Here is a 25,143-nt window from a genome sequence, read left to right as displayed (position 1 = left end):
GATGGATGGATGGATGGATGGATGGATGGATGGATGGATGGATGGATGGATGGATGGATGGATGGATGGATGGCTATGCCTTTATCCATGTAGGCGTGGTATAGAACCGGACATGTATATGTGGCTTCTCTCTACTTGTTCACATGCAGATTAGGACTGGCTATTTGGCCAATTTTCCATTTAAAATATTTCCTCTTGCTGAGATTTGCTTTGGAAACCTATCCCATAGAACTCATGAAAGCATAGTCTACTCTAGGTTTTCCTTTAGCCTCAATAATCACCCTAATTTGTCCTTCAGAGTCACTTTCTTTGGAATAAGAGGAGACTCCAGTTGTTATCTTTTTCCCCCTGGAAGCAAGATTCAGGAGATCCTTTATAATGTGCATGTATGTCTCTGGTGTGTGTATATAAAGAACCTGTTTTCCCTTTCTGAGATAGGTGGTACAGTGGAGAGAGCACTGGGCCTGGAGTCAGGAACATCTGAGTTCAAATCCTAACTCAGATACTTACTAGCTGTGTGACTCTAGGAATGTCACTTGACCTCTGTCTGACTCTGTTTCCTTATCTGTAGAATTGGGATAATAATAGCATCTACCTCCCAAGACCATTCCAGTGAGATTGTAATCATAAAGCGCTGAGCACAGTGCCTGGCATATAGTAAGCATTATGTAAGTGTTAGTTATCATCATCATTACACTTTGCAAACCTTAAAGTGCTATATAATTGCTATTTATTATTATCATCATCATTATTATTATTATTATTACTCCTAAACCTCTCTTGTTAGTGTTTACCTACATCAAATCCTGTAAAATATCTTTAACTGAATGTCTCACTACTGGCTTAAATATTCCTAGGAAGCATGTGCTAGTGGCTTATGTGATCCTCTCACCATCTCCCAGGTAAGACCTATCAGACCCCTCCCTGGGCTTCTTCTGACATCCCCAGGTCACTTAAAGTACTACCTCCTTAGAGCCATTGCCTGGGAGGTGGTCACTGCCTCCCCTGAGCTAAGCTGATGGGTGCCAGCCACGGAATCCTAGAATAAGGAATGACCTCAGAGTCACTTAGGCCAGTGACCACCCCCTTCAGCATTGCCCCTCACGAGGGGTTCTCTGACCTCTCCTTGAAGCCCTCTGGTGACGGACTCCCCACTGTCTTCCTGAAGTTGCCCTTCCCACTTCTGATTGTCAGGAAGTTTTTCTTTTGTGGAGTTGAAGTCAGCCTCTCCCCAACCTGATTTTCCCTTATCTAAGCTTTTAATTATCCCCAGTTCTCATCCAGCCTGGGCTCCAAACCTCTCACATGTTACTTCTCCCCATCTACTTAAAGAGTCTCTTAGCACCTTCATCCAAGGTACTGGCAGAGGGATTGAGAGGATAACACTGGGCGTGGTAATCAGTCTGACTTAGGAGCTCTCCAGGTTCCAGCATTGCAAGGAGAAAACAGACTGACTTCCCCATGTTGGGACCCACTGATACGGCGTTCATCACTATCCTTCAAACTAGTGGGAATTAGATTCGAATCATAGTAATATCAGTCACTAGGCGGGAAGCCTCAACCAAGTGACTCAGAATACTTCCAGTCTATTTATTATGAAGGGAGAAGCTACAGGGGAACTTGGAGTCGGGAGATGCCGGAGTCTGACTCTGATCTCTGACAGTTAGGAGGTGTGTGTCTCCTCTCTGACTCCCAGATCTTGCCTCTGTTAATAGGGATAATAATTGCTGTAGTATCTACCTCTCGGGGCTGTTGCCACATCTGAATAAGACTGTGGAAGTAAAGCACTTCGTAGGCCTTCTCCCCCAGTGCCATCCTAGCTTTATCTCCCTTTATCTCCCTCCACAGATGCCTGGGAGTCTAAGACACAGCTCTCTTAGGAATATAGGATCACAGATTTAGAGCTGGATGGGACGTTCGAGACCATCGAGTGCAACCCCTCCTCCACTCATTTTATAGATGAATAAACTCAGGCCCAGAGAAATTGAGATCTGTCTAGTAAGTGTTTGAGGCAGGATTTGAATTCAGGTCTTCCTGAATGTGCACTGCACCACCTAGCTGTTTCCTTCTTTTTAAATTGGAACTCTGCAGCCCTCCTTGGGAATGAGAAGTTTCTGACTGGAAAATCAGACAGAAATATCTGAAAACCATCAGAAGCAGCAAGGATCTCAAGATTGACACCCAAGTGGGATGGTTTTTTCCTTGATGTGATCAGGAGAGTCGACCAGACATTGGAGAGAGATTTGTGAAACGGTATTTTGCAATGAGAGATTTGTGAAACGGTATTTTGCAAGTATTTCTCTGCAAACTTAAAATGTCAGGGTTTGAAGGTACCTTAAAAGGCTAATCCCTATCCTGAAACATGAATCCCTTCTCCAGATGCCTCAACAAGTAGTCATCCAGTCTCCTTTTGATTTAATTTTTTTTTTTTTACGTGAAGCAGTTGGGGTTAAGTGACTTGCCCAGGATCACATAGCTAGTAAGTGTTGTGTGTCTGAGTTTGGATTTGAACTCAGGTCCTCCTGACTCCAGGGCCGGTGCTCTGTCCATTGTGCCACCTTACTGTCCCCAGTCTCCTTTTGAAAACCACCCATGATGGGACCAGTTGTTTATTTACAACCACCTGGGACAGCCCATTCTAGTACTGGGTGGCTGTGATTGATAGGAAAGTTATTCCTCAGGTTGATCCAAAATCTGCCTCCCTGTAACTTCTACCCATGTGTCTTAGTTTTCTCCCCTCCTAACCCATACTGCAAGAGCCAAACAGAATCATCTATTTATAGGAATCTCTAGAATTGATCCCCTTCAGATAGAGAAAGTAGCACGTCATAGTTGTGAACCTAGGACTAGTAGCTCTGATAACAAAAAACCAGAATAACAAGAAAAGTCTCCACTTCATTTTCTCCTCTCATTCGTAGGCCCGCAACAGGAGCAGTGGGGGGGATAGTCTTGGTGCTATTTCTGTACATGCACTAAAATGCTTCTGTATCTGCAGCTGCATGTAAAAGAAAATAGAATTCTCTCTACTTTATTTTGTCTCTTTAAATGGCATCACAGGAAAAATGCAGCTGATGGGGCCTTGGAAGGGAAGGCTTTGGAAAGAGCACTGCATGAACTTACGTAAGATATATGTGTTATATGAAGTTATGTGATATATATCATTGAAATCAGCTGCTGATGTTAATATTTGGAGGAATCTTGTACAGAGCATGCATTGCCTCAGTTTCCTTTCGGCTTCCAGCACACACTACAGAGGGCTGTATTTGGATTTGATTTAGCAGCTAGGATATCAGATGGGATAACATGTTGTCAAGTGCTCCGGTTGTAATGCTTTGATACCCTATTGAATTATAGGGTGATACAGATTAATCCTAAATTTATCACCCAACAGAAACGTTACTAAATAAATCTTAGCAGCTTAAAACATGTAAACCCTACTTTTGTTTTTCCTCATCCCTGTTCAGCGTACAGTCTTTGCGTCCAGCCTGCCCAGCCGTAAAGTCGTGTCAGAGTTGACCACTGAGTCCAGCTTAGACCTGCAGAATGTTCCCTTCTACAGTACACGTGGCAAGTGGTCATTCAGCTTTTGCCTGAAGACCTCAATGGAGGTGGGATCCCCCTCCCTCCCAGAGCAGTCCATTCACCTTTGGGGAAGCTCTAATTTTCAGGAAGTTTTTCCTCATGTTGAGGTTATTATTTACCTCTTGGCCACTTCTGCTCATTGCTCCTAATTCTGCCCTCAGGGGCCAGGAAGAACAAAGCATATCTCTTGTCAGTGACAGCCCTTCAGATGGTTGAAGACAGTTCTGTCCTTCCCCTCTGAGACTCCAGGCTTTGAATCATCTCCAGATCCTCATGTAGAATGAGCATGCTATCTGGCTTATTTGCTGTCCTTCCTAACGGGTAGCATCCAGCATTTAGAAAGAAGTACAATCAAATATTAGACCTCTTCCATCCATCCACAAGCCATTGGGTTCAGCTGCACCTTGCTTCTCTCTAGTCATTCCTTCCTTTACCCATTTCCTAAGTTTCACCTCTGGCTTGCTAGACTAGATTGATTCCCAGTAAGGCTACTCATCTACCTGGGTTTTAAGGGTAATATAGCCTACTGCTTTGCAATGGCCCAGAATCAAACAGTAGAAGATCTTTAGATAAATTATAATGTTCTGTCAATGACTCTAAGCTTCACCTTGGAAAAGGGTTGACATGTGATCAAGTGTTCTGGTTATAATGCTTTGATACTCTGTTGAATTATAGGGTGACATTGATTAATTCCAAACTTATCACCCAACAGATGTCAAGTCATCTTTTTAACCCCAGTAGACTTCCAGTGATATTGTATGGCTCTGACTCCTGCCATCTTGAAAGAACTGACATTGAGAGTCACCTCTCAAAGGGCATTCTAGAGGTTCCTGGTAGAGATGAGTTGGGTGTGAAGCATCACAAATGAAGAATTAGGCAGCAGAAGTGTTATAAGTAAATAGGGATAGGGACTAGATCTGTCATTTCGCTGATGCAAACTCCTGGGTGAAGAAACTCCCTGTGCCAGTACAATTTAGTATCTTCTCTGCAACATTGTCTCAGAGACTTACCTTGACAACACCTAGAAGATAGTGATTTGCCCAAGGTCACACAGCCAATATGTGTCAGTAGCGGCACTTGAACTCAGTTCTTTCTGGTTTCAAGGCTGGTTCTCGCATCCATCAAAGAAACATAAGACTATAAAAATTTTAAGGAGATGAGTCTATACTGTACTGTAACAAAATTGAGGTGCGACTCATCGGCCTGCTCCACTAGTACCTTTTCAGTATCAGGAAAACAGAAAGACCCTCCTCAGCATTTTGGATGGCTTACTCTGAATGCATGAGAATATGGCAAGAGTCACACGGGATGAACAGGCAGGAATGGATAGCAGTCTGCACTATTGGAGGGAATATTCACATCAGTGAAATCACAGATCCATCTGTAGCATTTTGAAAGAATTTAAAAAAGGAAAGAAGCCTGGAAAGAGCAGATAAATCTAGTAGACAAGAGAGGGAAGGAGAAACTGAGTATTTTCTCTTCCTTCACTCCCCACCATCTTCCTTCAAAGACCTGAGGCCCTGTGGGCCCAGAGACCTGCTTGTGCCCTCCCTCCGTATCTCTTCTCCCCCACATATCACCTGTGAGCCTGCCGTGCTCCCTGGGAGTGAGAGCGCTCCCTTCACAGTCATAGGTTTTCCCCAGGCATCAGTCATCTCCCTTGAGGCTCACAGTGGCATATGAAAGTGTAGCATTATACTTGGGAAGGTCTGTTCTTAGATTATTTCTCTGTCTCCTTATGCTGTTTTCTTTCTCCCAAATTTACACTTGAGTGAGATGTCATCTGCAATAACAGTGAGCTACTGTTAGAAGAGATGGTGTCACCGTAGAGACCTTACCTGTTTTAAATGAATTCTCTTTACTACTGCACCAAACACCTGTAGCAAAGCCGAAGGGGAACCATGCAGACAGTGGGATGTAACCATATCCCCAAAGGTGACTGACTACTGATGGTCAGGGGGAGCCTGTCTTTTGTGGATGTAAATATGCAGATGGGTTTTTGAAGCGCCTGTCAGGGCAGGGTGATGCTGTTTTTAATTCTAGCATCCGAGGAGCTCATACAAATGACTCAGGCTTTGTTCTGGTGATTTATGCTAGGTGCCTATAATAAAAATACAGCATCAAATCATGCAGCTGGCTCCCATTCATTTTCTTCCCTTGGACAGAGCCAGAACTAAAAACTGCAGCAGCCTTGCAGCAGCTCCTCCATCCTAGGACAGTGGTGGTGATGGCCGGGCTCCCCCTCCAGTTTCCTGTGCTTGATGGAGGGGACACCTAGATGCTTTGAATGTTTTGTCCTTCACAGTATACCAAAAAGCGATTTGGAAGGACTACAGAATCCTGCGGTCACAGGGAGGAGAAGTGTTTACTGACCCTCTGCTGCCTGCCCCCAGTGCCACCCAGGATGTTAACATGTAGCTTCCATGAGCCAGTGCTGCCACTGGCTGGGAATGTGCCTTGCACACCGTCCCCTGCTGCCTCTGCTTGGAAGCCATCTTCATGTGGATTTCCACCAATGAGATGAGCAGGGGAGTGGGTTTTCTACCTCCCTGGCTATAGAGTCAGAGGACCTAGGTTCAAATCCCGCCTCGAACATTCTCTGAACGTGTGGCCTCAGGCAAGTTATAGACCACCAGTTGTGGGCCTCAGTTTCCTCATCTGTAAAATGGAGGGCTCAATGGCCTTAGGCCCTTTCTAGCTCTGGCTCTCTTGTCCTCTGATCCTCAGCTGCTTTCTTTTTGTTTTTTCAAACGCGTCCCTTTTTTTTTGTTTTGTTTTGTTCCTATCACATTTTTTTACTTTGGCAAATTACTGTGGTTTTTTTTTAATTCTTTTTTTATTTTAAAATAATTTTTATTGACATCTTCTGTTTTCATATCACAGTCGTTTCTAGACGCACTACCTGTGTGTCTACCACCCTTCATTTATCATCACCTTTTTGTAAGAAAGAAAAATCGTGAAGCAGACCCAGCTGATGCTGCAAACATGGCCCCAGTAGATGCAGAGTTCTGCTCCCCAATCCAGCCCGGGAGAGGCATTTTCTCCTCTGTTCTCCGAGGCCAAGGCTGAGCCTTGCAATTGTAGGAACATAGATGTGGAGTCAGAAGGACCTCAGAGGCCATCTACTCCGACCTCTTCATTTTACAGGTGTGGAAACTGCGGCCGAGAGAGGCTGGGTAACTTGATCAAGATCACAAAATGTTCTTTTTATTTACATTATAGTAGTCATTGAGTAGAGGGCAGCTAACTGGCACAGTGGATAGAGCGCCGGGCCTGGAATCAGGAAGACTCATCTTCCTGAGTTCAACTCCAGCCTCAGGCACTTCCTAGCTGTGTGACCCTGGGCAAGTCACTTCACCCTGCTTGCCTCAGTTTCCTCCTCTGTGAAATGAGCTGGAGAAGGAAATGGCAAACCACTCCAATATCTTTGTAAAGAAAACCCCAAATGGGATCACGAAAGAGACGGACATGACATAGTGGGTACTGTTCTCCTGGTTCTCCCTCATCTCTGAATTCCTCATATTCATTGTTCTTAGGGGGCCCAAGTGTTCCATTACATTCATGTACCCCAATCTGTTCAGCTGTTCCCCAGTGGATAGTTGCCCACTTTGTTCCCAACTCTTTGCCACTACAGAAAGTGCTGCTATGAATATTTTGTAACACGTGGGGCCTTTCTGTGGTTGACCTCCTTGGGGTATACCTCAGGCTCTTTTCTTCTTCGCTGCCTCTCACACTTCCTTATTTACAGTCTTGGGCATCCTGGGCTAGGCGCTTTGTCATCTACATCACAGTCTCGCAAGCACGGGTGAGCTCTTACTTTCAGGGGTGGTGATTTTGGTCCAGATGGGGCTGGCACCTTGGGAAAGCAATGCCCGCCCACTCGCTCCCATGGTACAGCATCCTGGGTGATGAGCTTTTTGTTTCCTAGACCTCAGGGCCCACTTCATCACCTAGAAAGGATGGCACAAATGACTGGAGTGGCATCTCAAGGGCAGAAATTGTACTTTAGAGGAAGGAAAAGAATAGGTCAAGTGTCTCATGCTGGATAAAGCTTCCTTTGATTCTCACTAAGCACAGAAGAGCTCATCACCAGAGGACTGGCCACTAGGTGGTGAATTTTTTAGACCATAACAGTCCATCAGTATTATATGTATAGCATGGCACCAGTGTGGAGGGGGTGTATGTGATCTGCACAGGTGGAGGGTGGCCTCATACCAGCAAAATCATAGATACTTCAGTTATCTAAAGAAAATGCTTCCTGTGGAGATAACAGTACAACAGTTCCATATGATCCCAGAACTCAAGCCAAAAAGGCCCTTGGAGGTGTTCTAGCCTAGCTGCGTTTTACGAAAGAGGGAAGTGATAGGCCCAAGGTCTCACAAATAGGTAATAAGTATCAGAGGTGGAATTTGAATCTAGGGCCTTTGGTTCCAGATCCAGCACTCTTTCCCTCTCCTCTTCCCTTCCCTTTTCCCTTCCCCTTTCTGTTTCCCCTTTCCTTCTCCTTCCCTTTTCCCTTTCCCTTCCCTCATACTCTTCAGTAACACTTCATGTTCATGGCTCAGTTATCCATAATACCCTCAGGAGGAGGGTTGGGGGCCTTAGCCCTGGTTACAGAAGAGGAGACTTCAAGGCTTTACTCAATTGCCCAAGGCCACAGGAAAGTCAGGGACACATTTAGCAAGTGATGGGAAGATCGTCTGATTCCCAGTCCATAACTTAAAGATCCAGACTGTGTTCCTGTCTGCAACATTTGTTAACTGTTCATTTCAAACAAAACATAACAGTGAATCCTTTCTTTATGGCTGCTTGTAAACATTTAAGATGCCTGTAGTTACCCATAACCTTTGTTTGCTCATCACTGTCAGCTGTCTTGACTGCCTTATTGCTTAGTCTCCTCCATATCACCCTCCATGCGGGGAAGATTTAATTCTTTAATTATGATACTCATGTTCTGAACTTTGAGCCATTAAAGGACAAATACAAATACTCTCAGAGCGGTCACTAGTTGAGAGAGAGGCAGTAACTTCAGTAAACACTCCTGTTCTAACCCAGAAGGCATGGAGACACCAATTGTCTCTTAAGCAAATAGATTTGTCAATTAATTAGTTTACAGTTTTAAATTATTGGTGTCCTTCAAGAAACACAAAGCAGGGAAAACAGTTTTGATACCATTTGGTTACGGGATGGATGGAGTAATGGAAGCAAAACCCTTTTTGGGCGACGCAAAGGTCTTCTGAGCTAGAAAAATGCCTATTTTTCTATTAAGGAAAATAATTTGGTTTTGGAGGGAAGCCGTTTTCTTTTTCACACTTGTGATTTCACCTTTTTAAATGATGTACTTAAATATAGATACAGTCAAACCCAGGAGAACACCTGTTCCGGTTTCCAGGTTAGAATAAGTTCACTCTGCATGTAGAGGCACCTGACTGGACCTAAACTATCTCCAAATCCAGGGAGCTGCTTTGTAAATGGGGTTTAAGGCAGATAGCTGATTTTAAAGTAAAAGTCAACAAAATGACGTCAATCGGCAGATGTGTTTAAACAGGAGCGGTCTTCTTATATAATACAGCACATTTCCTAGATTTGAGTTTTTTGTTTTTGTTTTTCAAAGCTGAATTTACTTATTTGGGCTCTCACTTAAGGAAGTTCCAGATAGCCTTCCGGTTAGAGGAACTAGCTACTCTTAGAGGGGGGAAAAAAGCCTAAATGGGGGTGAATTGGAGGTTTTCACTGAGCATAAGCTTGACCTTGCCTCATTGGTTTCATGGTTCTCATGGGTCCTTCAGCAAAATCCTCAGTTGCTATTGGATACGTAAAAGGAGGGATAATCATAGCCAGCTGTCCTCTCTGAAAAAACCCTCTCCTGATGGTTTATTACTTCTGAGGGGTTACTTTTCTACACCTTCCTGGGAGTGAGAGCACCAAGCAGATGAGTGCACTTTTACTAGAATGGTGGAACTCTTTGGGATTTCCTTTTGCCTGAACCCTCCCCCCACCCCCAAATCCTATCACCGCTGCCAACAGCAGACATTTTGCTAGCTAGCATTCTATGCTGACGTTTGTCCCTTCAGGCATAAATCATTGGAGCTGGAAACGACTTTAGGGGTCGCCCGGTCCAGTCCCCTAATTTTACAGATGAGAAAACTGAGACCCAGAGTGTTGAAGCAGTTTGTCCAAGGGCCCCACTTATTTAGTGGCAGAGGATGAACCAGAATCTGTTGAGCCTTCTCACTACCAGCCCAGTTCTCTTTCTGCTGTGCCATTAATGGACAGACCCTAGAAGTACGGCCCACAAGTGCTTGGCCTCCTATTCAGTCCAGCTTCTCAGTGGTAATCAAAGCTGTCAACTTAATAACAAACAATCTACCCCATAAACAAAATGAAGAACTCTACAAGGTCGTTAGTGAGAGAAGCTTTTCACACATGAAATAAATGTGTGTCTAAGCACTGTACGTATTTTCGTAGCGTGACACAGTTTGTCAGGCCATCTGTATCTGGCCAGGTGCAGATTCTAACTAGTGTACTGCATTTGAAACCAGGTCATATAATGATTTGACTGTTCCAAACATATCTAAAAGGGCAGTTTCTGTGTTCTGGTTTCTCAGATGTCAGTGTATGTAAGAAAAACAAACTCGTGGACTCGGTGCTTTATGGTGACCGGGAGTAGGGCAAAAGGAGACAAGCAGGCCATTTGTATCTATATTAATGACTGCTTCTTTCTGAATTTTATCTGAAATAAACCTTGTTTTTCTTTTGTATTCATTTACTTTTTTCCTCCTCCTCCCTATGCCTTTTATATATCTCTACTCTAGAAACTTTCCATTTAATTTTAAAGGTAGCTTTCAGCACAGATTAGAAGTTGTGCGGGGACAAAATAAGGTATCCCAGTGGGGTGGGGGCGAAAATTGGCCCACTTAGTGCGCTTATAAATTGTTTTGCTTGTTAGACTTGGTTTTTTCCACCTGATTATTGGAGATTTCTCCAGCCAATAAGGAAAGCAGACAACAACATTATCTAGGGAAAATTTGTTTCACTGAGGAACAGAAAATAAAGTAGTCCAGGCTTCCTGAGTCATTAAGAAATATGGTGTCTGATCCTTGGGAGAGAGCCCACTAATCATTGCAAGAAGTGGTGCTTGCCACCTAAAGGGAAAATATTGTAACACTGAAATCATATATAATTTCAATATCTATTGTGTTTCGACAAATTAGGGCCTCTCTTTCTATTTAGAACTAACACCCATTCTCTTTCCTGTAATTCTTTTGCTCCCCAGAAAGTCTGATTAAAGACCCATCTAAATTAGTTATTTGGAATGTAAGGGTGATGGTGACAATAACACTTTAAGGTTCATAAAGCACTTTGAATACATTATTTCATTAGAGACTTAAAACAACACTGTGATGTAAGGAACATAGGTACTATTTCCCCAACTTTACAGACTAGGACAGAAACTGAGAGAGCTTAAGTGATTTGCCTGTGATCATGCTGGGGCAAATGTCAAAGGTGAAAGTTGATCCTAGCTTGTCCCGACTCCAGATTCAGTGTCTTCTGCAATATGCCATGCTTTCTCCATTTCTGAAATTTAGAAATATGTACCATTTAATTCCTAGTCCTTTGGTTTGAAAAAAAAAATAGTTGTAGTCTTAGTGGAGGTCTTTGCAGACCTTTGAAGATGATGTCATATACCTTCAGTGGGCTTTTCTAGGGTTGTACATACCTGCAGTTAGACCTTGCTCTTTTCTCTTTGGAATGGGAATTTGAATTAAAATGTAATTCAAAAAGAGGAGAAAAGAGACCTGTCACTTTCTCTCTGTGTGTACTTAAGGAATGTTGTATTCAAGTATATATGTATATGAGTAAGATTAATAATACCTTTGGGCCAAGGAAGCTATACTTAAAATGAGCCTCTTCCAAGTTCATCTGAGCAGCTAAAATTGGGGCATTGGATTATTTTATTATTATAATTCAACAATCTTTGCTTTCTCTTACGGATAAGAGCAAAGGGTTCAAGGAAAGCTGGGAGGTGTATGAGAGTGGGGGAGTGGGGGTAGGGGAATAATTTGATTTACCAGAAGGAAATTTTATATGTATCGTAATTTTACTACAAATGTGAATCAGAGGGAGTTCATGCTTTGAGACAAATTTACGGTTAGCAGTAAGACAAAGGCCTGTTTTACTGCCATATCTTTACTTAATAAATCTTAATTACTATCTCTCCATAAATTAAAGTGTTTAGCATGCTGTATTCTAATCATCAGAGTTGTCAGTATCTAACATTAGTTTCACAGAGTAATTGCCTTTTATGCTTTTTTGAAAAGTACCTCCTTAGCCTTTTATTTTCTGTGCAGTGGAGGAATTACTAGCCAGGTTTTCAATGAGAAGTCCTCCATTTTAAAACTAGTACTTGGTTTGCAAAAATCTAAATACAAGTACAATGAATCCTTGGATCAAATAGAGGGAAGGTTAAATTGAATTAGTATAAAGTCTCAGCCTTGGAATACTATTTTCTAAAGAAAATGCAATTTTATTATCTTCAAAAACATTATAAAGTATGTCCCAATAGAGGTCCTAGAGGGCTTGCTTTAATGAATTAATAACAATTATTTGTAATTAGTAGCATCTATTTTCATTCTAACAGTATGCTAAAATCCCAAAAGAATGGTTTATTTTCTTAAGTAGGTTAAAATAAATCTTCTGTAATATTCTTATACTATTTTTGCTTAGCAGACCCTCTCTTAATTGATTGTACAAAGATAAACTTTGGCCAGGCCGAGGTTGCGTCATCACTAATTCCAAATTTTATGGTGTCTGAATTAATAGAGTTTTCCATTATTTCCAATGACATAACTCTGTGGAGTTCTTTGCAAACTTTAAAGCACTATGTAAATGTTGGTTATTGTTATAATTGTTTTCTCCTTTTAAGGAGAAGCGGCTATATTGGGACAAGTAGCTATATTGCTCTTCTTTTACATTCAGTGTTTTTATGGACTACAAGATTCAAACAGAAAAACAAGCAATCCCCCCAAACCTCCCCTAGTACCTGGCACATGTTAAGAACCTAATTAATGTTCATTGAATTGAATTGGTCAGTAGCTTGTTTGTTTGGCTTGAAATCTTTCTTGGATCAGCTAGCTGAGGAGCTACCATTGTCTCTTCTTCTTTTTTGATCGGTACTATATTATGGCAGAAAAGGGGGGGAAGAGACAGACAGGCAGAGGCAGGCTTAAGGTTATCTTTGAACTTGGCTACTCCTTGAAGTACCCACTGCATTAAGCTCTTTCTGGGAATTTTCTTTTCTTTTTTAATTCCCTCCATTTGGTAGAAGGTAGCTGAATAATGGGAAAAGATGCTTGGGTATTGGCAAATGAATCAGCCTGTGACTCAGCACCCTGCTCTGGTATACAGCAAGACCCACTGAACACATTTAAAAAATAATAATAATAAAGTTTTCCAAATTCCTAGTTGAGTAGAATTGGCTCCTGAACCTGAGCTGCCCACTCGGAGAGCCAGAGATAAAGCCCATCAAAACTGAATGTTCCCCACACATGTCAGCGTGTGGGAGAAGCATTTGTTCAGATGGAGGATCTGAGAAGAGCTGTGTCCTATTTCTATAGGTTCTCAACAGGAGATGTGTCAAGGCAGCTGTGATGACAGGCCTGGCTCTGAACTGCACTGTAAACAAGAAGTCTTTATTTGACAGAAAGCACTACTTCTACGCAGATCTCCCCGTAAGTAATGCTGTGTGACACACGTCCCCCTCTGCCATGTAGGAGATGGAGCAGCCCAACAGGAGGGAGCTGTCCATCCCAGCAGGGGCTTGCGCTGGGCCCCAGTGCAGACCCGTGCACCCTGAGGCTCGGCAAGATTGGACGCGATTGCCCTGATTGCTGACTCCTGGCTCGGCCTCATGCTTCTGGTGCCTTTCTTGTAATTGAACGGGGAGTAGAAAGAAGCCGATGTTCTCAGATTCATTTCAGACCCAGCATTTGGTGCTAATTGCTTGATAGGACAGGAGTACATCATGTGCCCATTGCATTGACCCTGTAGCAAATAAACACTTATAGCCATGTAAACGTGGTGGTAGCTTATTTCTCTCCTTTAAAGAACAGATCCTGTAATAGGGATGTCTCCCCTCTGCAGTGTTTCTATGATCTCTTACTGTGGCCCAGTAAATGGATATTTGCAACACGGTAAGCAGGGGCCTGAATCCGACTGTGGACCAGAAACCTGAACTCGTTAAGCTCCACACCAATTGCTCCACACCATTCTCTCCCTCCCCCTGCCCCCCAAAAAATGTAAGCCAACAGATATAATGTGAAAGCTGTTTTATAAAAATAGCTTACTGAGCCAGTTTGAACTGGATTAGATTTCTAATATTACTGAAATCAAACAAAACTGAAATATTGGAGTATTCAGTCTGCTGACCACTTTCAAGATTGTCACCTCTGCTAGGACTGGACTTGTGTCCTCTAGACTTTGTAGCAGTCACAGTGCTCTGTGCATAGTAGGTACACAGTAAACATCTCCCAAATGTTGAGTGTTATTTGGTTTCAGCACATAATAGTAAGCTTGGTTTTCTTCAGATGTAGATTAAACTATTTCTGGAGCATGATTTCATCTCATCAGGTAAAACTGAACTTTAATTGTGGATTGAGGTCTTTTCTGATGGGTGGCATTTCCCCCCTGTCCTTAAAACATACATTCAAGGCCCAGATTCTCCATTCACTTCTCTCCCTTTTCTGTCAGACATCTTGCTCTTTCACTTCTTGTGAGGGTGAACAAGAACCCGAGGACAACAAAATCCACTCTGCTACCCATTAGCGGTCAATCAGCAAGGGGTTATTAAGTGCTCGCTGTATTAGGTGATAGGAATACATAGAAAAGAAGGAACAGCTCCTGCCGTGAAGAGGCTTGTAGGAAACCACACACTCATTTTTAGATGTATTCCAGATAGATTGTGCAAGGTAACCTTGGTAGGGGGGCAGAGGGTGAGGAGACGAGGGGAAGTCACTACAGGTTGGGTGAGTCAGAAAAAGTGCGTTGCCAAGGTGGCATGTGAACTGAGTCTTAAAGGAAACCAGGTATCCTGAGAGACAGAGGGGAGGAGGAAGAGTATTCCAGGCATGGGGACAGCCCATATAAAGACACCTTTAGGAGACACAATAAGAGATACCAAGATGAGAGAAGGCATTGTGTGTGATGAATAGCTAGTTTGGCTGAACTCTAGAGTTTGTACAAGGGAGTTGGTATATGAGAAGGCTGGGAAAGTAGGAAGGGGGCAGATTATGAAGAGATTTAGATGCCAAGCAGAAGAGTTTGCATTTGATCCTAGAGGCCATAGAGAGCCTATTCTAGAGGAAAGAGAATGGAATTGACTGAGTAGGAGAGTGACATAGACCTGAACGCTTTGGTGGCTGAGAAAAGGGTACATTGGTGTAAAGAAAGACTTGGGAAAAGGAGACAAATTAAGAAGCTCTTGCACTAGTCCAGGTGAAAAATGATGTGTTAAATGGAAAGAAGGAAACCTATTTGAGAGATGTGGTGTAGGTACAAATGGTAAGACATGGTGACTGATAGGACACATGGGGTGAGTGAGAGATGGGTCCAGGAGGTGACCGGTGTTGTTAAGCTGGTTAACTGGAAGGATGATGGAGCCCTCAGCAGAAATAGAGAAGTTTCAAAGAGGAGTAGCTTTGGGGATAAAGAAAGATTTCTCTTTGAAACATGTTGAGTTTGAGTTGCCTACTCTATATTTTGAAATCAAAATGAGTAGTTGATGTGAAACTAGTTTTGGAGGGAGAGTGGCACTAGATACACAACCGAGGATTCATCTTCATTGAGACGGTCATTGATTACATGGGACCTGGTCGGGTCACCAAGTGAAAGGTATAGAGAGAAAAGAGGAGAAGGTCCAGTACAGATCCCAGGGAAAGAAGCACCTATAGTTAAGAGGCACAAAGTAACAGAGGAGACCGAGGAACAGTTAGACAAGTAGGAGGAGAACCAGGAGAGCGTGGCGTCATGAAAACCTGGAGAAGCGTCTATAGTGTTATGAGCTACAGGAAGGGCCATAAGAGTGAGAACTGGGAAAAGGTGATTCGATTTGGTGATTAAGAGGGTAACTTTGAAGAGAGCAATTTTAGTTACTCATAGGTCATGGATCACTGAGGGTTTAAAAGAGAGTGGCAAGAGAGGAAGTAGAAGCATTATGTAGAGACAGCTTTTTCAAAGAGTTTCACTAAGAAAGAGGCACTGTTGGTATAGTGGGTAGAAAGTCATCCTCACAAAGCCAGGAAGATGAGTGTATAACGATCACAGTAATAGCAACAACAATAATAATGGCTTTCATCATAACAATAATATAATAAATAATAATGATGAGGCTAGCTAACATTTATATAGTGCTTACAATGTACTCGGTAATGTGATAAGCACTTTATAATTATTTATAATCATTTGATCTTCACAACAACCTTGGGAGGCCGGTGCTATTATTATTCCCATTTTACAGATGAGGAAACTGAGGAAAACAGGTTAAGTGGCTTGCTCAGGGTCACACAGCTAGTAAGTGTCTGAGGCAGAATTTGAACTCAGGTCTTCCTAACAATTCCCTATACTACTTAGCTGCCTCCTTTGACACATACTGGGCAGATCTCTTCGCTTATTAGTGTGATAGACAACTCTCTAAGACTCCCTCTAAGTTTCAGAGAAGGTGCCAATATGTGATGGTGGAAAAAATTTATTCACCTGGGAGTTGACTACACCAGTGAATTCACAGGTCCAGCCCCAGTCCCATCTCCTTTCACTGATGAAGGATGATAGCTATTGAGGATGATGGGGTCAATGAGGAGATTTAGGGATGGGAGAGATTTGATCATGTTTGCAGATGGCAGGGAAGGAGGCAGAAGATGGAGGGAGAGTGAAACTTAGAAAGGATGATAGTTGAGGTTGTTTGCTGGAGTAGACAGGATGGAGTGGGATTAAGGGTGCACATCAAGAGTTTGATGTTGGTGAGAAAGATCTCCTTTTCATCAGATACTCTAGTAAAGGAGATGTGGTATTAGGAAAGACATCAAGAGCTTTTGAAATGTAGAGTTTGAAAGAGGTGAATGATCTGAATTTTCTCTAAAAACTACAAACAGTAACAATACTCGATTTGGCTAAAAACTTTTTTCCCTTTTAAAAAAAAATAGATTTTTGTTGTTCTCTTTTGTTTTTCTATCACCTTGATCTTCCCCTCTCCCAGACAGCTTCTCCCTTATACCAAAGAATCTAAGTTAGGTTTTCTTAATAATGGATTTTTTTTGTCTCTGGCCTCAGTCGGCTCAGGTAATCAAATTTCTTGGCAGCATATTTGAGAGGTTTTTTTTTTTCCTAAGTTCTTATTTATACCTTTACTTTTACATCCTAGTCGTGTTCATCTTTTCCAAGTTCCCATAGTTTTCCACTACATTCATAAACCACAATGTTTTCCACCATTCCTCCATTGATGGGCCCTGACTTTGTTTCTAGTTTTTTGCTACCATAAAAATTGTTGCTATGATCATTTTGTTGTATCAGGCCTTTGTTTCTTTCTTTGATGTCCCTGGGTTGTGCGTACATTAATGTGATTACTGGGTCCAAATGTTGGAACGGTTTAGTCTTACAAAGTGGATTGTTCACACAGCTTTTCACCCTCCACTTTGAAGGTCATCGTTGTACCACTGCATCTCGCTCTTATTTTCACTGATCCTTCCAGCCTCTAGTAGTTTACTCCTCACGCCCTTACTTAACTGGAAGCCTGTGCTGATTTGTGCGTTCAAAAACAACTCATCCATTTCACTTGAAACAAGAGGAGTGGAGGGAGCCTTTGCAACATCAGTTGGCATTTTTGTTATTACGTGTCACAGCGTTTTCTGGCAAGGGAAGCCGGGGCAGGAGGACACCTCCCATGCTCAGGTAGCTTTAAAGAGCGAAAACAAAATGAGGCTAAATGTTGTAGCGACTGCTGTTGACAGTGTTGAATGAGGGGACCAGAATGCTTAGCTGGCACTGTTTAATAAGGATGGTCTGTCAGGAGCCCAGTAATAAGATGCAGAGTTTAGGCTAATGAGCTAAATGGAAACAATAAATCCTCCTCTTAGGGTCCTCTGACAGTGGGATTATTGTTATTCCTGAAAACAGCACTTTGGCAGGGGAAATGGGCTACTCGTTGTTTATTGTCACTTGCTGTTTGAGGCAGAGGGTGACTGTGTTTTAATCTTCCTAATGAGAAATTGGGAGAAGGGAAAGTTGAAGACCAGACTTTGCAAAGACTGGAGCACATACGGTGTAAAATGGGTTGGGATGGGGAGGAGGGCGGTGTAGGCATTTTAAAAAAAATTAAATGGTACCACCATTTTGTAAAATTTTTTAAAAAATTCAAAGCAAATGCCAGGCTTTTCATTTTTCAACTTGATGGGTTGGGCTAGTGACTGCAACCCATGCTTGCATGCAGGCTGGATACCAGATCACCCAACAAAGGCTTCCCATCGCCGTGAACGGGTGCTTGACGTACAGCCTTAGCGTGGGAGCCCATTGGAGTCCATCAGCTACCAAAACAGTGAGAATCAAGCAGATCCAGCTGGAGCAAGACAGTGGCAAGAGCCTTCACGATGACACGAGGTCCCAGACGCTCATTGATCTGAACCGGGCGGGTAGGCTGATTCTTCTCTCTTGACTTCTTCTTCCATGTCCCTCAGGAAAAAACTAAAGTGCTGATATTTCTAGAGGGTAAGGATCAAATTTAGAAATTAAAAAAGAGAAGAGAGAACTCATGCCCCTGGTTCTTTCTGAAAGAAGGGAGGGAGGAAGGAAGGGAAGTAGCTTTTATTATCCCCATTTTACACTTGAGGAAACTGAGGCAGCCAGAGGTTGCCCAGACCTCTCCGAGGGTTATCCAGCTAGTAATCTGAAGTTAGATTTGTACTATGGTCTTCCCGACTCCAGGCCCAGAGCTCTATCCACTGTACCACTTAGCGTCTCTTAAGTAATCCAGAGTTTTCTTAAGTAAGACCCAAATGTTTTTATCTGTTGATCACATTGCAGCCTAATATGTCAGAGTGAAAAGCTCCAGTTGGGACTCATTCCATGTCTTTTTGGTAGGAGTCGGCCTTATGGAGGTTGTCATGGAACCCGATATGTCCTGTGGGGCTGAGGCAGCGACAGCCGTCAGAGAGCTTCAGTTGATTCTTCGGGCCCTGGGAACCAGCCAAGCAAATATGGCAGGTAGGAGAAGGCAGAAGTGTTTTCCTGTGCTTCCATACCTCCTTCCTCTTTGCTCCCCAATTTTGTCATTGCCTTTTGGCCTTGCTTTCCATCTGTCACAACCATCTTAGATGCTTTTTATATCCTCTGATAATCTTTTGTTGTCTTCAGTATGTGTTTTTGAATTGCCTTGCCTTTTCTGTAACAATAATAGAGACAGCGGAGAGCAAGAGAGAGGGGCATGTGAATAAGAATCATGAGAATTATCTCAGCTTCATGAAGGACCCCATTTTGTGAAGTGAGATGTTCACCTTCTGTATATAAGTTTCTATCAACGTAAAATGGAGTTGATATTTGCTAATGGCCTTCAGTGTCATAATGTTGGAAATATTACTGAAATAGTATGTTGGAAGAAATTAGAGTTTCTCTTCTTCGAAGAAGTATCAAAGATAATTCTTTGTTTGGCAAGTTGTATCTTAAGGGCATTGGGTAGGTCTGGCTGGTGTTGGGGATGCATCAGTGTAAGCTAAATCTCTTATTTTACCAGCCTCATCTTTTTTCATGTAATTTCCATCCATGTACAACTGAAACCAGAAATTAATTAATCCAAAAGAGACATGACATTTACGTGGCTTTAAAAATTAGATCAAACCTTGAATTCACTGGAAAATAAAATGTGTAGCAGTTAAGTGGTGCAGTGGAGAGAGAGCTGACCATAGAGTCAGGAAGACCCAAGTTCTGAGATCACTTCAGACACTATCAGTGTGGCACCCTGGAGGAGTCATTTAACCTCTGCCTGCCTCAGTTTTATCATCTGCAAAATGAAGGTGATAATTGTACCTGACTCCCAAGGTTTCTGCAAGCATAAAATGACGTAATATTTTAAAAGGTGTTTTGCAAACCTTTAAGCACATTATAATTATTATTACTTATATGTTTACTTATAATTAGTGATATTCATTATATAATATTTGATGTCATTAGTCCTTCTCAAAAATGAAGGATGAACAACAGCAACATTTATATAATGATGCCAGCTTTTATTGTTGTTATTGTTATTAATAGCACCAAATTTGGAGTGTTCACAGGTTTCAGAGAAAGAGATCATAGACTGTCATCTAAATATACACAAGTTCAGTTTCCTTGTGGATCTTTTCCTTACTTATACCTCTCCATCCCAAGCCCTGACTTCCTCATAACTACTTTTTTTCTAAATTCAATTTTATTTTATTTTCATTTCAGAATTCTCCCCCTCTCTTACCTACTGAGAAAGCAAGACCAAAACCTCTTACAAATACATATCAAGCAAAACAGATTCCCACATTAGCCACATCCAAAACAAAATATGCTTTGATCTGTACTCAGACCCCCACCTCCCTATCTGGAGGTGGCCTGCTTTGTTCCTCCAGCCTTCAACACAAAACAATCTCTGAAGGAGCAGGAAAAAAAAAAGCAGAGTTGGCGTGTCTAGTTTGCCCAAGCCCCACCCACGGTGTGCGAATTTAGGTAGTGATGAGACATCTTCCCACTGTGCCATGTTGATGATTCACCAGCATGACTAAGCATAATGGTGACTTTCTTTTGAAAGAAAGGTTTACTCCCTTCCTTTCTTCCAAGGAAGTTCCCTGAATACAAGGATCACAAGAGTTGGAAGAGCCCTGCAGGTCATCTAGCTCACCCTTTCCCCAGCCAGGAAGCCCTTCTACACCCAGGCCCACAAGTGGCCATGCAGCTTCTGCCTGAAAACCTGTAGTGAGAAAGGGTCCACACCTTCTCCATCAGGCCTGTTCTCCCTTTGGACAGCTTCCTCTCATCACACCTAAATGTGCCTTTACAACTTCCCCATCTTACCCCTTGTTCTGCCCGCTAGGGCCAAGCAGAAAAAGTTGAGTCCTTCCACATGGCAGCCCTTCAAAAATCTGAAGACCTGGGTTCAAATCCTACTTCTGATCCTGTAGGAAGGATCATGTATGACCTTGGGCAAGTTGTCTGCCCTTCCTGGGCTAGTTTCCTCATCTGTCAAATGAGACAGTTGGACTTAATGACTTCTAAGGGCTCTTCCAGCTCTAGAGCTAATTTTGTCTTCTTGCCCATGTCCCCTTAAATCTTTTGTTCTTTAAGCTAAACATCCCTTGTGCTTTCAGTTGATTCTTCTGAACCATGATCTCTAATCAAAGCCCTGCCCGTGCTCTCCCTCCTCAGTCACCCGACCTCTCAACACATGCCTCTTTGTTAATGTCCTTTCTTCCTCAAATGTAGCACCGAGAACTTCAGACAGTACTCCACCCAGTCTGGCCTGGGCTGAGCCCAATAAAACTATCACCTCCCTCATTCTGGACACTGCACTTTCTCTTAATGATGCCTCCATTTATGTTAGCTTTTTGACCTGCCACTGAAGGCTTTTGACTCACTTTGAGTTTGGAGTTCCCCAGGTCCCCCATGTTTTGTTTTGTTTTGTTTCATTTTTGCCCTATTCATGCTTCTCTTTCAGCACTTATGAAGTTGATCATTTGAACCCATATAAAGAATTTCACATTTATCCCAGTTAAATTTCACCTCGTTAGATTTGACCCAGCATTTTAGCTGTTAACCCCAGTAACAAATATACATAGTCAAGCAAAATCAATTTCCTCATTAGCTATGTCCAAAAATGTCTATCTCAATTCTGCCTCTTGTGTCCATCACTGCTCTCTCAAGAGATGGGTAGGATACTCCATCATTGGTCCTCTGGAATCATGGTTAGTCACTGCATTGATTCACAATTCACAAGGGATTTTTCGATTTGTTGGTCTTTACCGTGTTATTATATAGTTCCTCTGGTTCTTCTCACTTCACTCTACATCTTTTCCTACAAGACCTACCAGTTCTCTCTGAACCCACCACTTTCTTCTTCTTCTTCATCATCATCATCACCCATGAGTTTCATGTCAGACTCACAGAGAGGCCACTAATTTGTACATAAGGATCCCTACAGGCCACTGATTGACATAGTTTTAAAAGGTAATGTTATCTATGTTTTACTGTATTTTTGTTTATTTTGTTAAATATTTCCCAATTACATTTTAATCTGTTTTGGGCCACACTCAGGAAGGATAAGTGTTTGACATCTCTGCCTTAAAGTACAATAATATTACATTACCTTCATGTACCCTAATTTGTTTAGCCATTCCCTAATTGACAGGATTCCCTTTAGTTGGTTGAAGTTGGTTGGTTGAAGGAGTGCTTTGCTATGGCAAAAAGAGCTGCTATAAATATATTTTGTACATATGGGTCCCTTTCCTCTTTCTTCAGTCTCTGGAGCTACAGACCTAGCAATGGTCTCACTCAGTCAAAAGAGTTTGCACAGTTAGGTATGTTTGGTGACATAGTTCCAAATTGCTTTCCACAATGACTGAACCAATTCATAGCTCCACTGACAATGTATTATTGTGCCTATTTTCCCACAGTCCCCCAACATTTGTTGTTTTTCTTTTCTTTTCTTTTAGGTCAGTTTTACCAATCTGCTGGGTATGACATAGAACCTTAGAGTTGCTTTAATTTGCATTTCTCTAATTACCTGGGATTTGAAACAGTTTTTTCACACGGTTACAACCATTTCTTAATCGAGGCATGATGGCTTTTAGTGATCACAGGGACCCTTTCTAAATGCTCACAAATTATTCCTCTAATGAGAATTTTGCCAGGAATCAAAGTCAAGCTTATTGGCCTATAGTTTAAAGAATCTACCCTCTTTCCACATCCACACTCCAGTCCCTGGCCACTCTTCCATACCACAGAATCTTCCAAAGATCACTGACAATCACACATGACGTTTGTTTTTACTACTTCAGGATGTAGTTTGCCTGAGCTTGGTGATTTAAATCCATTGAGCACAGCTGCTGTGGGCCCTCACTTATCTTGGGTCTCAACTCCATCTTAACTTAAAGAACATCAGTTCTTTGGAAGTGATAATAGAAGTAAAATAAGAGATAAAGAGTTTGCCCTCTCATCTGTCATCACTCCATCCACCCCCTTCTTGTCCCTTCTTGGGTTGTCCTTCTGCCAATGCCACAACTAAAGGCTTGCCATTTCAGGAGCAGAAACAGTTAACACCAGAGCTTTGGTTGAATCTGAAGGTGGAGGGATCCCCGGATTTATCATCCTTTCTCTGATACTTGGAAAGATCTGAGATTTCACTAGTATGAGAGATGACGCAAATCTCAGCCTTTCCATATTCCCTAAAGTTACCATGGCCAACAAATCACAATCAGTTCCTAACTGAACATCCTAAGGTGAGTGTCTTTATACCTGGGGGAGCCTATTTGGAGAGCAGGCCCATAATTGAAACCTTTCCTGCTTTCTAAAACCTAACTGGCTTTAGTTCATGGCCTTTGAGAAAGGATCCACACTCACCTCTTCACCATGAAGAGGCATCAGAGGAGGATCTGAGTAGAGGATGGATTATCCTTAGTAACTGTTCCTTGGTAACCATTAAAGACTGAAAAAAGTACAGGCACATATGTTTGGAGTGCGTAAGTGTGAGCTGCTTTCAGATTTGCTTGGCAGACGAGGAAAAGCTCTCCTCTGTTTTGGAGCAGGAGAACTCTACTGCTCTCATCTCCATACAGTCTTTTTCCTTGTCGAATGTAAACAAAAAGTGCAGAGTTAGATAGCAATCCAATTATGAGCTATGTGTTAGGTTTTGTGACACTTTAGCAAAGCTACCACTGTTTATTTTAATAAAGTAGATTCTCCCCAGAATAGCTGCAATTCCTACCCAACCTGTAGAAAAATAAATGGACCACCTGTTAGCTGAGAAATGGTCCCATCTGGGAACCCGTCATGAGAAAAACTGTAACAGCAAGAATTCAGCCTGTGACAGCAAGAGAGTTCATTAAATCCCATTGGTTCTTGTGAAGATGGGAGTAGTTTTCATCCAGCATCACTGTTAGCACAGTAGCCAGGCAGCAAGGGGCAATTCCAAAGGGCATTTGGGAAATAGTTGTTTAGAGGCAGGGGTGGGGGGACCCCAGTTTCTTAAGATCACCTGTCAGTTGTGTGGGGCTGCTGCATCTTTGTGTTTCTTCTTCAGTTAGAGCAGCTGAGAGCTGGGGGGGGGGGGGGGACTTCTATGTAGAGTGGGTTTGTTTTGTGGAAAAAGATGTCTGTGGCCTAGACCTTAGACCTTTAAACCTAAAAGAGGAACTTCAGAGATCATTTCATCCAAATCCTTCATTGTGTAGATGGTGAAACTGAGTTCCCCAGAGGTGAGTGACCCAAGCTCATAACTAGTATGGAATATTGCCTAAATCCATAGCACATGCAGGTGCGCGCGCGCACGTGTCTGTGTGTGTGTGTGTGTGTGTGTGTACATATACATACATACATATATAGGGAGAGATACAGAGAGAGGGAGAAACAGAGAGAGAGTGAAGGCAGAGAGAAGGAAGGGGAGAGAGAAAGGCCATATAATAATTGCATTATTATATAGATTATATTTGAGATATATATATGTATATACACTTGTATATAGAAGGGGGAGAGGAATAATATCTTTATACACATATATATGCATATACACACATACGTGTGTATGTGTGTATTTTAAAAGGGGGGAGAAGGAGAGAGAAGCTTTGTAATGTTACATTATTATATATAATACACACATATATACATATTAAAATATAAAGAGGGGGCAGAGAGAGGCTATAAATTATTGCATTGTAACATAGAACATATTTTGTTGTTCAGTTTTTTCAGTCATGTCTGACTCTTTGTGCCCCCATTTGGGATTTTCTTGGAATATACCAGAGTGGTTTGCCATTTCCTTCTCCAGCTCATTTTACAGATGAGGAAATTGAGGCAAACAGGGTTAAGTGACTTGCCCAGGGTCACACAGCTAGTAAGTGTCTGAGGCCAGATTTTAACTCAGAAAGATGAGTCTCCCTGACTCTAGGTCTGGTGGCACAGTGGATGGATATACACACATATGTATACAGGTGTGTAGGGGTGGGGGGGTGTCCAGTGGGCGGCCCAGTGTCCATAGCTATAAATGCTTATTCCCTTCCCTCCCATTGCTCTTCCCAGTATACCACACTCCCCCAACTTAGAATGGCCACGCTCACATACCCTAATTACAGTAGGTGCTTAATCATTATTTACAGCTCTTAATAACTCTAATCCTTAAACTTTTAGATGAGATTCTTAAACTGTGGTACATGAACTTTTTTTTTTAATTTTTTTATAATTGTATTTCAATATGATTGTTTTCCTCTGTAATCTTACATATTTTATTTTATGCATTTAGAAATATTATTCTGTGAAACCATGGCACACAAAAAAAGGTTAAGGGGA

The 25,143-nt window shown here is 42.2% G+C and overlaps 1 protein-coding gene across 1 annotated transcript in view; it reads left to right on the top strand.

Annotated features, from left to right (window-relative positions):
• GATB (glutamyl-tRNA amidotransferase subunit B) overlaps positions 1-25,143 on the top strand; it is a 110,215-nt gene that overhangs the window by 11,317 nt on the left and 73,755 nt on the right. Inside the window, exons 3-5 of the mRNA XM_027866860.1 lie at positions 13,200-13,313; positions 18,062-18,260; positions 18,709-18,831. Coding sequence (XP_027722661.1) covers positions 13,200-13,313; positions 18,062-18,260; positions 18,709-18,831 — 436 coding nt within the window. The remainder of the gene's footprint in view (positions 1-13,199; positions 13,314-18,061; positions 18,261-18,708; positions 18,832-25,143) is intronic.

Source organism: Vombatus ursinus, unplaced genomic scaffold (genome assembly GCF_900497805.2).
Source record: "Vombatus ursinus unplaced genomic scaffold, bare-nosed wombat genome assembly UNPS02014784.1, whole genome shotgun sequence".
In the NCBI taxonomy this organism is placed as follows: domain Eukaryota; kingdom Metazoa; phylum Chordata; class Mammalia; order Diprotodontia; family Vombatidae; genus Vombatus; species Vombatus ursinus.
Note: the sequence above shows the minus strand (reverse complement) of the source record. Positions and strands in the feature narration are given on the sequence as shown.